General features: G+C 54.3%; 1 protein-coding gene across 2 annotated transcripts in view; it reads left to right on the top strand.

Moving 5' to 3' along the window:
- Slc45a4 (solute carrier family 45 member 4) overlaps positions 1–12,162 on the top strand; it is a 75,403-nt gene extending 63,241 nt beyond the window's left edge. For both annotated transcript variants that reach the window (XM_013124770.3, XM_040736256.1), the window contains 6 exons: positions 77–265; positions 1,972–2,151; positions 2,537–3,606; positions 4,165–4,264; positions 4,928–5,139; positions 7,698–12,162. In XM_013124770.3, the coding sequence (XP_012980224.1) occupies positions 77–265; positions 1,972–2,151; positions 2,537–3,606; positions 4,165–4,264; positions 4,928–5,139; positions 7,698–8,063 (2,117 nt within the window). In that variant the 3' untranslated portion in view covers positions 8,064–12,162. The remainder of the gene's footprint in view (positions 1–76; positions 266–1,971; positions 2,152–2,536; positions 3,607–4,164; positions 4,265–4,927; positions 5,140–7,697) is intronic.
- Positions 12,163–12,386: the final 224 nt, after the last annotated feature.

The raw sequence follows: 12,386 nt of genomic DNA, 5'->3' as shown, positions 1-12,386 counted from the left end.
GGAGGCTCGAGGGGGCAAGCGTGCGTGTTTATGTGGGATGTGAGAAGTGATGGGTGACGGGCTGTGTGTCCTGCAGGCCTCCCTGAGCAGTACTACAGCCTCACCTGGTTCCTGAGCCCTGTCCTTGGTCTCATCTTCACACCACTCATCGGCTCTGCAAGTGACCGCTGTACCCTGAGTTGGGGCCGCCGGCGGCCCTTCATCCTCGTGCTGTGTGTGGGGGTCCTCATCGGTGTTGCACTTTTCCTCAACGGCTCTGCCATCGGTGAGTGTTTGCTGAGCTTGTGCTAGTGAACGCTTTGGGGGCCTTATCTGATGGCTTCACTGGGTCACTGTATGCAGGGACCAGCTCGGACCGGCTCAGGCCGCTGAGGGCTGCCTGGTAGGGACTGCTGCGGGGAGCTTGGTAGTGGAACTGGCCCCACATGGGAAAGCTGGAGGAACCTGTTCACAGGGAAACGCTTCCTGTTGTGATGGCTTGTTTTTAATGCGTATCTGACACCACGTCCTGTTTCCAGAGTGATTTCAGAAATTATCTTTTCCTTTTTTGTTCTCCTTTTCTTAGACATGGCAGTGAAAATGTCCAGGACCCAGTTTGCTGTTTGTTTTCTTGGTCCATGCCTCATGTTGTTTTGCCTCTCTCTGTTGTTTTGTTATTAATTATAAAGCCACTCTGTGTGGGAAAATATTTTCTGCCTTGCAGGCACCGTTCAAAACCGGTGAAAACAAAGCCTTGTGTTTTTGGCTCAGCGGGTGAAGCAGTGCCCTGTGGGTTCTGAAGTGCAGGTCTGTGGCAGCGTGGCTATGGGCAGAGAGGTCCCAGAAGACCACCGCCTCCTTGGGGCAGTCTCGGTGTCTCAGGGCCAGCATAGGGACAGTCTGGTAGCTTTGCTTCCTTCCCCCCTGGCCTGTGTCCTTGTGATTCATACCTGGACCAGGCAGCCTCCTCTACCGGGAACGGCTCCCGTCCTGGAGTCTAAGAGCCACTTTCCTGGCTACTTGCCACCTGCAAGTATTCTTTTCCTCTCCCCTATCAGTGGCATGTGTAGAGGACATTCCTGGGGGCCCTGGCCACAGGTGACATATACAGCCAGCCTGGAGGCACCAGTGCTTCAGCCCAAGCTCTTCTCTTGCCAGTGGGGCCTCTTGGGCTAGCATGTCGAGGAGCAGTCAGAGGACAGTACTTCACGGCCAGGCCTGTCTTTGTCCCATTCCCAGTCCGGCAGGTTGGTGCCGGTGTGAGCAGCCTGGGGCTCAGGACTGGGGATTTATCTCTGGGTTCAGGCAGGCCCCCCTCACACTGCCTGCCAAGTCTGCATGCCTTCCTTCTTAGGTCCTTATTTACTCAAAGCCTAGCTTGGATGCTGAGGCAGAGCCAGCCAGCTCAGGAAGAAGCACAGGGGGTTTGGGTCGGTAGGAAGAGGAGGAGATGGCATCCCCAGAGAGGCAGAGGCAGCGGCCCTTGCACAGCCACTGCGGTGTATGCCAGTCGCCTTACCAGCCGGTGGCCGCGGCTGCTGATGGATAGAGCAGGAGGGAGGGAGAGAGAGCTGAGTGGGAAGCACCCACATGGTAGCACACATCGCCTGTAACTCCCGTTCCAAGATCTGATGCACACCCATGCATACAGGCAAAAGACCCATAATAAGTATTGCCGGGCCTTAGTGGCACACACCTTTAATCCCAGCTCTCGGGAGGCAGAGGCAGGAGGATCTCCGTGAGTTCAAGGCCAGCCTGGTCTCCAGAGTGAGCTCTGGGGCAGCCCCCAAAGCTACGGGGAAACCCTGTCTTGTAAAACTTAAAAAATAAAATAAGTATTATTTTATAAGAGGGAGCTCTTGGCGACTGGACAGAGGAGGACACCCACAAACTACAGGAATGGGGTGAAGCTTGCTGCTGTCCTGAAAGCATCTGCCTCAGGAGCCTGACAGTTGGCACTGGAGTCTGACGGCTTCCCCATGCTCTGTCCAGGTCTGGCGCTTGGCGATGTTCCTAACCGGCAGCCCATTGGCATTGTCCTCACGGTGCTGGGAGTGGTGGTCCTGGATTTCAGTGCTGATGCAACTGAGGGGCCCATCCGTGCCTACCTGCTGGATGTGGTAGACAGCGAGGAGCAAGATATGGCCCTCAACATCCACGCCTTCTCTGCTGGTAAAGCCCCTGCCGGGCCCAAGGTGGGAGGGTTGGATCTGTACTCCTTAGTGGCAGTGACCAGAAAGGGCGCCTTAGGAAGCACCGTGACTCACTCCTGACCCAGCAGGGTTGAGGGACTGAGGAGCAGAGCTAGGAGAGAAGAGAGTAAAGGTTGCCTGGATGGCACGTGCCAGGTGGACGTGGCGAGGGCCCACACCGACACTGCCTGGGGAACACACAGGTGGGCTGGGGTTGCTTCCAAGCCTGAGGCTCCTTTTGGCTTTATTTCTGACTGCGAATAACGTTAGCCAGTCTTCAGATCTGTGCTGTCATTGGAATCATTTGATGTGTTTATCTCAGCTGTCCTTCCATTCTCCATCTCACTGTCCTTCTCTTCCGACAGGCCTTGGTGGGGCCATCGGCTATGTGCTGGGTGGGCGGGACTGGACACAGACCTTCCTGGGTGACTGGTTCCGGACACAGAACCAAGTGCTGTTCTTCTTTGCCGCCGTCATCTTCTCTGTGTCCGTGGCGCTGCATCTCTTCAGCATAGAGGAGGAGCAGTACAGCCCACAGCAGGACCGCAGTCCTGACGATGCCACCCTGCCCAGCACCAGTGCCCTGCCCAGCACCTCGGCCCCCGCTACCCGCCTCAGCTCCCTGGGCGGGGGCGTAGAGGACGGCAGCCCCCCGTTCCCAGATGAGGTGCAGTCGGAGCACGAGCTGCCCTTGGACTACCTCGATGTGGACATGGTGCGCAGCAAGAGTGACTCCGTGCTGCACATGCCTGACGCTGCCCTGGACATGGAGCCCGAGCTGCTCTTCCTGCACGGCATAGAGCCCTCCATCTTCCATGACGCTTCCTGCCCCAGCACCCCCCGGAGCACCAGCCAGGAGCTCCTGAGGGCCAAGCTGCCTCGCCTGTCCACGTTCCTCAGGGAGTCCACCAAGGAGGACGACACCTTGCTTGATAATCACTTGAATGAAGCTAAAGTCCCAAATGGGAGAGGTTCCCCACCAATGGATTCATTCGGTAACCGCTCTAAAGTGGAATTGAAGCCTTCAGCCACATCTGGTTCCATGAGGCGGCGCAGGCACACGTTCCACAGACAGGCTTCTAGCACCTTCTCCTACTATGGTAAGATTGGGTCCCACTGCTACCGCTACCGCCGGGCCAACGCAGTGGTCCTGATCAAGCCATCTCGAAGCATGAGTGACCTGTATGACCTGCAGCAGCGCCAGCGATCCCGGCACCGCAACCAGAGCGGGGCCACTGCCTCCAGTGGGGACACGGAGAGCGAGGAGGGCGAGACGGAGACCACTGTGCGCCTGCTGTGGCTGTCCATGCTAAAGATGCCCAAGGAGCTGATGCGGCTGTGCCTCTGCCACCTGCTCACCTGGTTCTCCGTCATCACAGAGGCTGTCTTCTATACTGACTTCATGGGCCGGGTTATCTTCGAAGGGGACCCCCAGGTGAGCCCCCCATGGCCAGCAGCTCTACTGTACAGGAGAACTAGGCAGTCTCCATGTCTGGGGCTTGTTGTGAGCCTGCATGCACTGCCCTTGCACCCACATGCCCGTGTGGGCCTGGGTAATGCCCAGAAGGCAGCTGGCCAGAGCTTACCTCAACGCATGGTCTGTTGTCAAGCTCAGACAAAGTGGCGATGGTGGGGTCTGTGGTGACTGTTTGTGAATGGAGTGTTGAATCAGCTACCAAAGTAACAGCCTATCTTTATTCTTGCCAGAGCCTGCTAGTGGTTCTGGGCTTACCCCATGGTGTGTAGGTGGTCACAGTGGTGTGTTACACCTTTTTCTGCCAGTCTAGACCAGCCATGGGCAGAACTCCACTTCTCCTTGTGGAGTGGACTGGGAGGGACTGGAAGTAGTTTACCAGATACCGACCTGGACTTGGGTTGGTTCTCCTCCTCACTGGAGTATCTGTCACCTCTTGATCTGCCTGCCTGGGAGAGCAAAGCAATCTCCTCTGCCCTGCGGGTGGTAAGCGCACTCAACCTCCTCTCTCTGCAACAGGCCTCCTCCAACTCTACCAAGTGGCACGACTACAATGCCGGCGTGAAGATGGGCTGCAGGGGCCTGGTCATCTACGCTGCTACTGGTGCTATCTGCTCAGGTGAGAACTGGGACCCTTTCTTCTGCCTCAGTAGAGGAAAAGCCAGCAAAGTGCTGTCCCATGACAACGGTCCAGCATGGACGGTATCTGTGTATTAGCATGTTGTCGCTACCATACCAACCCCACCTGGGGCCCAGCAGTCTGAGGGGAAGTGGAACAGGTCCAGACTGCCAGGGACAGGAGCCCTGATGAGTGGGGTAATGTGTTCTCACCCTAAGGCAGCATGCCTCACTTACTCCCTACACTTGAAAGAGTTAGGACTGGAGTCTCCTCCCTTAGCTGCCTGGAATGGAAGTTGGCTTTGCCTCATCTGTAGGTGAAGAGTATAGGGTGAGGCAGGTCAGCCAGGTGTCAGGGTGACAGAGATTCCTCCTGGAGGAGATGGTGCCTGGGAGGACCCAATCAGAAGGCAGGATCCTGAGGCCGGCCAGAATGACAAGGGAAGGGCCAGCCAAGGGCAATCAGCAGCCCAAGGTGGCCACAGAGAGCTGACTTGAAGAGCTGGAGCCTCTGGGAATCCAGGTGGGCATGGGACTGCATGGTTCAGGGGGCAGGTCTTTATATGCCCGAAGGCCTAAGTTCAACCAGAAGGAGGCAGTGATGGGGATAAGGGGTGTGTGTAGGGCCACAGCTAAGTCATGACCCTTGTGGCCCTCTCTGCAGCCTTGCTACAGAAGTACCTGGACAACTACGACCTGAGCATCAGGATCATCTATGTGCTGGGGACTCTGGGCTTCTCCGTGGGCACCGCTGTGATGGCCATGTTTCCCAACGTCTATGTGGCCATGATCACCATCAGTACTATGGGCATCATCTCCATGAGCATCTCCTACTGCCCCTACGCCCTCCTAGGGCACTACCATGACATCAAGGAGGTACAGCTAGTCTGAGGGTGCTGGGTGGAGGTGGCGATGGGATCACCTAGAGCCCTGCTTGGCCTTGGGTCTGCTCAGAGCCCTGCCATCCCTCTATCTTCCCTTCCGATGACGGCAACAGCTCCCACTCTCCTACTCATTCCTTGGCCATCCATCCACACCCTAGGACCTGTCACAGCTGGGAACAAGAGGCTGCCCTGCACACATGCCGTTCACCGTCATGTTCTCCACTAGTGGGCAGTTCCTTTCCCAGCTCACTGTTTGGTTGGGCCCAGGTCCCCAGCTAGCCTCAGTGTCCTTGTCTCGTGCAGCATTTGGAGAGTTACTCTGTTAGCCACTGCCTCTGAGGCATCACTGCTGGTGCCTTTGTGTAGGGGGATTGGAGCTGGGTGTAGTGGCGCACAGCTACAGATCCAGCAGTAGGGAGGAGAAGGCCAGAGGATCAGGACTTCAAGATCCTCCCCCAGCAAGTTCAAGGCTAGCCTGGGTTACTTATAGCCCTGATTTAAAAGTGAAAAACAGAAAACAAGCAGCTGGGCTTAGTCGCACATACCTTTAATCCCATTAATCATTAAAGCAAATCAATTTGTTCTATAGGTACACACCACACCCACTCCTAATCAAACCTAATGGTAATGGTGTTTTGTAGAGAAACTCTGCAGGCTTCATAACCATTGAGGCTGAGCTACTTGCTGGCATTTCAGAGGTGTCATATAGAATCATCCAGACCAGGAAAGATGGTGGCAGAGTCTAGAAGCCCTTTCTCCTTCTGCTGCCCTGTTGTCACCTGCACCTGAAGGTCCGTCTGACCTTCCTGAAGCAAGACTGGCGTTTTCTGTTCCACCATCTGTATGACTTGGGTAGCATGGCAGGGCTTATACCACTGGTCCCAGGCCTCTGTGCTACCTCATGCTGTCTGCCCAGCAGGTTCGAGTGTGGCTTGAGGTAGCGGATTAGACTCTGACGTTCTCCCCCCAAGAGGGTGCTCTCGGGACCCAGGCCTCCCATCCTATCTTCATTGCTGCCGAATGGCCACGTGTGCCTTGCTCCTGGCCAGCTCTCTGCCCCTGCACAGATGTTATGCGCAACTCCTCTGTGTTACTCAGGGTCACTCCAGCTGTCCCATTGTAGTCTAGGCTGGTCCCCAACTCACAGAAATCCTATTGTCTCCCCCCTAGTAAGTGATAGGATTACAGACACGAACTACCATCTGGAGAAACAAGTTTCTCCTTGATTTTGAGACAGGGTCTTACTAGTATCCCTGACTGGCCTGGAACTCAAAAACAATCCACCTGCCTCCAACACCAGAGTGCTGGGATTAAAGATGTGTGCAACAAAACCTAGGTAATGTCCCCCCACCCCCAAGATCTTTGTAAGGCCTCAGGGAGATAGCTTAGTGGATAAAATTGGTGTCCAAGTGAACTCAGATCCCCAGGATCTGTGTAAGGTGTGGTAGCTTGTATCTATAAGTATCACCCAGTGCCAAGTGGGCAGAGACAGAAGGGCCCTGGGGCTGGCAGCCTGGATAGCTGTCTCAGAGGAGGAGGTGGAGAGGGATAGAGGGCAAAATACCTGATGCTGACCTGTGTCTCCATAGGGTGTGTGTGTGTGTGTGTTTCTTTGATGATGTTGTTGTTTTTCAAGACAGGGTTTCTCTGTGTAGCCCTGGCTGTCCTGGAACTCACTGCAGACCAGGCTGGCCTTGAACTCAGAGATCACGTGCCTCTGTCTCCCTCAGCTCACACAGAGATTTTTATGGTTTTTGTCTTGATTTCTATTTTGAATGCAAGGATTATTTGGAAGTATGTTGGTGGCTCTGTGATATTTGGGAGGTTTTAATGACGGTCATGGTGGATTGGTTTCTAATGATTAAAGTCAGAGAACACACATGTGTACGATCTTAGTCTTTGCATTAATTGATCACTCAGGCTGTGGCCCAGCATATCCTATATCTGGTGAAATTTGTGTTCTGCCCTCACTGTGACCATTGGGTAAGGCAGGATTTGTTTGTTGTCTTTCTGGTTCCTGGGAGATGGGTTTACAATCTCCCTCTGACTGTGGTGTACTCAAGCCTAAAATCTTAGTGTGCTTTCCATCTTCTGGGTAGATTGGCGACATCTTCTCTGGAGACTTGGGGCGAGCATAGCCATGCAGTGCACAGACATGCTTTTATATCATGTTCGAGAAACATGAGCAAACAAAACTGTGCAGTGCTCCTGTTCTGTCACTGAGCCACGTGCATGGGAGTAACTTGAGCTCCCTGCTCTCCAAGGAGACCATCAGGTTGAGGTAGACATTTCTGTGTCTGCCCTGCTTCTCTTCCTTGGGGCTGGAGGCAGTGTTCTGGGAATCAAATCCTGTTTAGGATGCAGAACTGCTTCTGTGTCCCCTCTGTGAGCCAGAATTTTCTATCTCTTCTTCCTGCCCATGCCAGGTAGGGCCTGGGGCTCGGGGGAACGCAGTTGGGTGGCTGCCTAGAAGCTCCGGGAGTTGAGTCTCCTGGTGTAGGTGAAGCCCGCCTTCTCTGTGCCCTCACGCCCGTGTCCCTTCTCTTGCAGTACGTTCACCACAGTCCCGGGAACTCCAAGCGTGGATTTGGCATCGACTGCGCCATCCTCTCCTGCCAGGTCTACATCTCCCAGATCCTGGTTGCATCTGCCCTTGGGGGCGTGGTCGACGCTGTAGGGACTGTCCATGTCGTCCCTGTGGTGGCCTCAGTGGGCTCTTTCCTGGGCTTCCTGACAGCCACATTCCTGGTGATCTACCCCGAGGTGTCAGAGGAGGCCAAGGAGGAGCAGAAAGGCCTGTCCGCAGGGCCCACTGGCGAAGGCGAGGGCGGAGCAGGCAGTGAGAAGCCCACTGTGCTGAAGCTGTCTCGGAAGGGGGGCCCTCGGGGACCAGTGGAGACAGAGTCCATGGTGTGAGCCCCAGCTGGCACATTCCATGCCGGAGGGCAGGTGGACTGGGGACTGTGCTTGCCGACACTGTGTGAGCTGAAGTTCCTTCCCAGAGCGCAGTTCAAGTTCAGTAGGTGTTAGGTGTAGGGTAGGTTTGAGCTATTAGGCAAAAATATCACACTAATTACCTTTCCCACAATTGAAAAAAAAATCATTTGAAATCTTTTTTTATTGAAAAAACTTAATTTCAGCTGTCTTTTATTCTGCAGGTATTCCATTCTGCATGTTTTAAACTGTGAACCATTCACAGTATAGTCAATAAGCAATTTAGAAAATGTAAAGGGTCTGCATTTCTAAAACAGTAACTGAAAGAGCAGAAACCCGGACTCCCTTGGCAGGTGTCATCTGAAGGCAGCAGACAGCAGTGCAGTGTTGAGATTGCCCAGCAGGTGTCCCGAGGGCTCCTCCACATCACGCTGGCACTGCAGTGCCTCGGAGCATTTTTCTCTGTTTATTTTAGAAACGGTATTTTCTTTTTCATAACTGTGGTTTTCTTAGAACAGCGTCTCTAGCGAATTGGGTCCACAACCCTGTGCACAGCTGTCAGTGCCTGAGACCACACACCACAGCTGGGGAAGGGCCCCAGAGCTGTTTGAGCAGAAGGTGGCCATTCCCAGAGCAGCCTTCAGACACCCCGCCCAGGGACAGCACAGGTCAGGAGTTCTGAACGTGAACTGGCATTGGGCCTCCTGCGTGCTTGCGTGTGAGTTTGTCTGTGCCCAGCTCCTTCCCACATGCTCCTCCCCAGAGACCACCACAGGGCAGCCGTTGGCTCTGTGCGACACTTCAGTTTGTCTCTGCGCCTTTGACTGGGAATCCAGGCCCAGAGCTCCAGGTGAGCACTAGCCCCTGAGTCCTGCTGCAAGGCTACCTCGAGAGTGTGGGGAACAGGGAACGTGAGGGTGCCGAGGCCTACCTCCCTGCCATATTGGTGACACTTGTCCTCGCTGGAACCTAACTGAAATCTTGTGACCTCATCACCTGCTCCTGCTGATGGCCACGGGAATGAGAACGAAGGCAAAGAGAAGCAAGTGTCTGCCTGGGCAGGAGGGCCAGTGACCCAAGAGCCCAGCACGGTTTCCAGTTTCTGCACATGAGCAAAACTTGGGCCTCAGGGAAGCAGGCTCCTCAGATGCTGCAGCTGTGGGAAAATACTTTTCAAACCATGATCTCTGTCAAAAACACCACAGTCGTGTCTCTTCACTTGTGAAACAGTTAGTCTGCACTCAGGAGAGGGGAGGGCCTCCCTCCCTGGATGATAACAGATGAAGTCAAACCATCCCTTGCTGCCTGACTGGTGTTTTACACAAAGAACTTTACAGTGCATGAGAGTCATGCTGCAATGTGAGCATTCTATCGAAAATATAGACCGTATATATTTCAAGATGAGAGTAAGCCGTTTTTAAATAAATTACTTGAATTTTCTGTGTATTCAAAGGAATGCTGTGTTTAACATTCTTGGCAAGCCTCGGTCTTGCCACATTCCCACACTGGTGGCGCTTTGTAGTTTGTAGTGTTTTGTGTCTGGGAGCAAAGGTGTGTGCTCAGGATATCTTTCACCTGCCTAGGCCTGCAGAGGACCGGCTTCACCTTCCAGTGCTTTCTGTGTTGCCAGGTGAGAATAGCATTGCAAACCTCCGTTTCGGATGGGAGAAGTTGGACTACCAAGCAGAGTCCCCACACTGAGCCCTCCAGCCAGCCAGGCCCCATCAGTTGGGTGATCTGTCCCTCTGGGGACGCAAGCGCCGCTGGATTCTTCTCTTGAGTCGGTGTTCTTGGCAGGTGGCTTTAAGAGGGTGTCCCTCCCTCTCTCCTGAGAGCTCTGGTCCATGATAGGGCCCACAGCCCCTGTTTGCACGTGCCCTGCCTTTCCACCATGCCGTAGGAAGAAGAGGGAAGCGGGAGCGCTGAGAACAGTAAGTGGGCAACCCTGGAATCCTCACACCAAGTGTGGGTCTTAGGAGACTGCATGGTGCTCAGAGCACCCCCACCCACAGGCTCAGGCCATGTTTACTGACATTGGATGTCGGAGCAGAGACCAGACCCACAGGAGGAAGAGATACAGGGCTGCCACATGCAGTCTGCCAGCCCTCAGATGCTAGCCTCCATGCACCATACGAAGTAGCACAAGGACACTTGGTGGTCATGGCACAGGCCTTGGCAGCTGACACCCTGGAAGAAGAGTCAGCTAGAAGAGTGACTGTTCGTTGCTGTCAGGTTAGGCTGCACGTTGGTTGTTTTAAAGACCTGAGCCTGTTAGATGCTTGCATCAAAAGCCTGCTGTCTGTGGGTCTGGTCAGGGTGCAGCAGGGTTGCTGTCTGGGCTTCCTTGCAGATAAAGTGAGCCGTGGGCCTCAAGGTGGGTGTCCAATCGGGGATAGGAAAATAGCAGGCCCTTTTGCCTAGCCCTTCCCTCTCTGGGAGATTACTCTGAGATGGCACAAGAAGCCAAGGGAAGACTGGCATTACAGGGTGATACCAAAGTCTGTACTGCTCAGACAAACCCAAGAGTTTCTGTTTTCTGATCTGGCTGTCCATTCAGCAGCCTTGGGTAGTGAGATCCCAGAGAGTGCCTGAGTAGCTCCTCTGTGAGGACCTAGGGGACTGGCAGGGTCAAGATGATGCCCACTAGGTGGCCAGTGCTGAGGATGCAACACGGAGTTAGCTTTGTAGCGCCTTGGGGCCTGGACTGCATGCAAGTGCCATGTAGGAATTCACTGTCCAAGGCTACAGAATGCACACAGGTTACTGTAGAAGGCAGTGATGATCGTCTGAACCCTGCTTTGTTGCCTGTGAAAGTCAACTACCAGTTATTTTAGGAGATACCTCTTAAGATGTGCAGGCCAAGTATACCTGTGCAAGAGTATGAGCTGCTAGGAAGGGGTCCAGCCTACTTGTGGCGGGGAGCAGAATGGCATGGCGGTACTCCCCAGGGTCTGCAGTCCTCAGACTCCCACCCTTGATATCCTTAGGGCTCTGTGAGGGCTGCTTCGGGAGAAGTTGGGAGGGAGAGCCCAGGACCTTGTTGGTAGCCTGAAGTGGTTAGGATATCATAGAAAGTGCTGTGGCCCCTCCAGCAGCAGCAGCCAGGGCACCCATTGTCTCATCTCCCTGGTGCCCCTGGCTTGTGCCACCCTGGAGTGGATGGCTGGTGACCTGTGTGCTGCAACCATGGCCACATTCGCCACAGGTCAGTGTTGTGAAACACCATCTGCTCAGACTGGACACTCAACTCCCCACGCGCCAGATGCCATGACTTCCCAGCTGTCTGCCTCTACCTGAGCCTCTTCTCTTCAGCCACCCAACACCTGGAGCGCACAGGTGGGTGGTCCTCCCACGGCTGTCACCAGAAATGGGCTCAGCCCTGTGCATGTGAGCAGTGCTTCCAAGAGTGCCTGGGGACCGCCCGGCATCGCAGCCTTGCCACCAGTTTATCCCAGATTGAACTGACTGTTAAACGTGACAAGCAGGAGATGGACACTCAGCAGCTCTTGTCACCACCTCATGAACAGCCAGCATCACCATCGTGGCTGAAGCCTGAGATGGCCCCTTGGATGGCCACTCTTGAGCCTCCAGGAGAGCTAAGCATCCTCTGGGAGCCCCGCCCCCAAAGCCTGCCAAAGGTCGTGTGCTGGGATATGTAGCCGGCCACTGCACAGCTGTTGGAAAGGCTTCAGCACAGGGGTACTCCCCAGGCACCTCGGAGCAAAACTATTTAGTTCCTTTGAGAACTGGAAACAGGACAACTGTTATCAACTTATTAAGTTGGAGCACTGTAATAGCTCTTGCTGATTTTAGCAATGGTCAAGTGTGTGTTAAACACATAATGTTATATTTTATGAGGAAACTTAAGAGTACTAACACACGGCTGTGTTTTTCATTAGGTGGATGTTTAGTCTGCTCTGTCCAGAGTCCGGGGGCTTTGTCTGTTCTTTGTCACATGCTGGGTCACTGGTCCCTGTACACAGTTGAGTGTGTATGGCCTGACTTCTTCCTGCCAGGCTAGTGCCTCCCCTGCCTCTATTCCTGTTACGCTGTGGTTGACTAAATAAACGTTATCATTACAGGTGATGGTGTGGACCTGTCATTTCCAAATGGCTGCTCTCTGGGAGACTGTTGTGTCCAGGGGGAGGCAGAAGGCTCCTCCTGGCCGTGGCCAATGCCTGCAAGCATGGCCCAGTTCCTCGGAGCTCCCCCAGGGCTCAGGGAATGGGCTCCTTCAGCTTAGGTGTGCAGCAGCCCAGAATCACAACTGCCTAGAGGTGAAGAGGTTTGGCCTGTTCCTGGTGG

Source organism: Mesocricetus auratus, unplaced genomic scaffold, assembly GCF_017639785.1.
Source record: "Mesocricetus auratus isolate SY011 unplaced genomic scaffold, BCM_Maur_2.0 Super-Scaffold_100055, whole genome shotgun sequence".
In the NCBI taxonomy this organism is placed as follows: Eukaryota; Metazoa; Chordata; class Mammalia; order Rodentia; family Cricetidae; genus Mesocricetus; species Mesocricetus auratus.
This window is presented reverse-complemented; position numbering and strand designations above follow the sequence as displayed.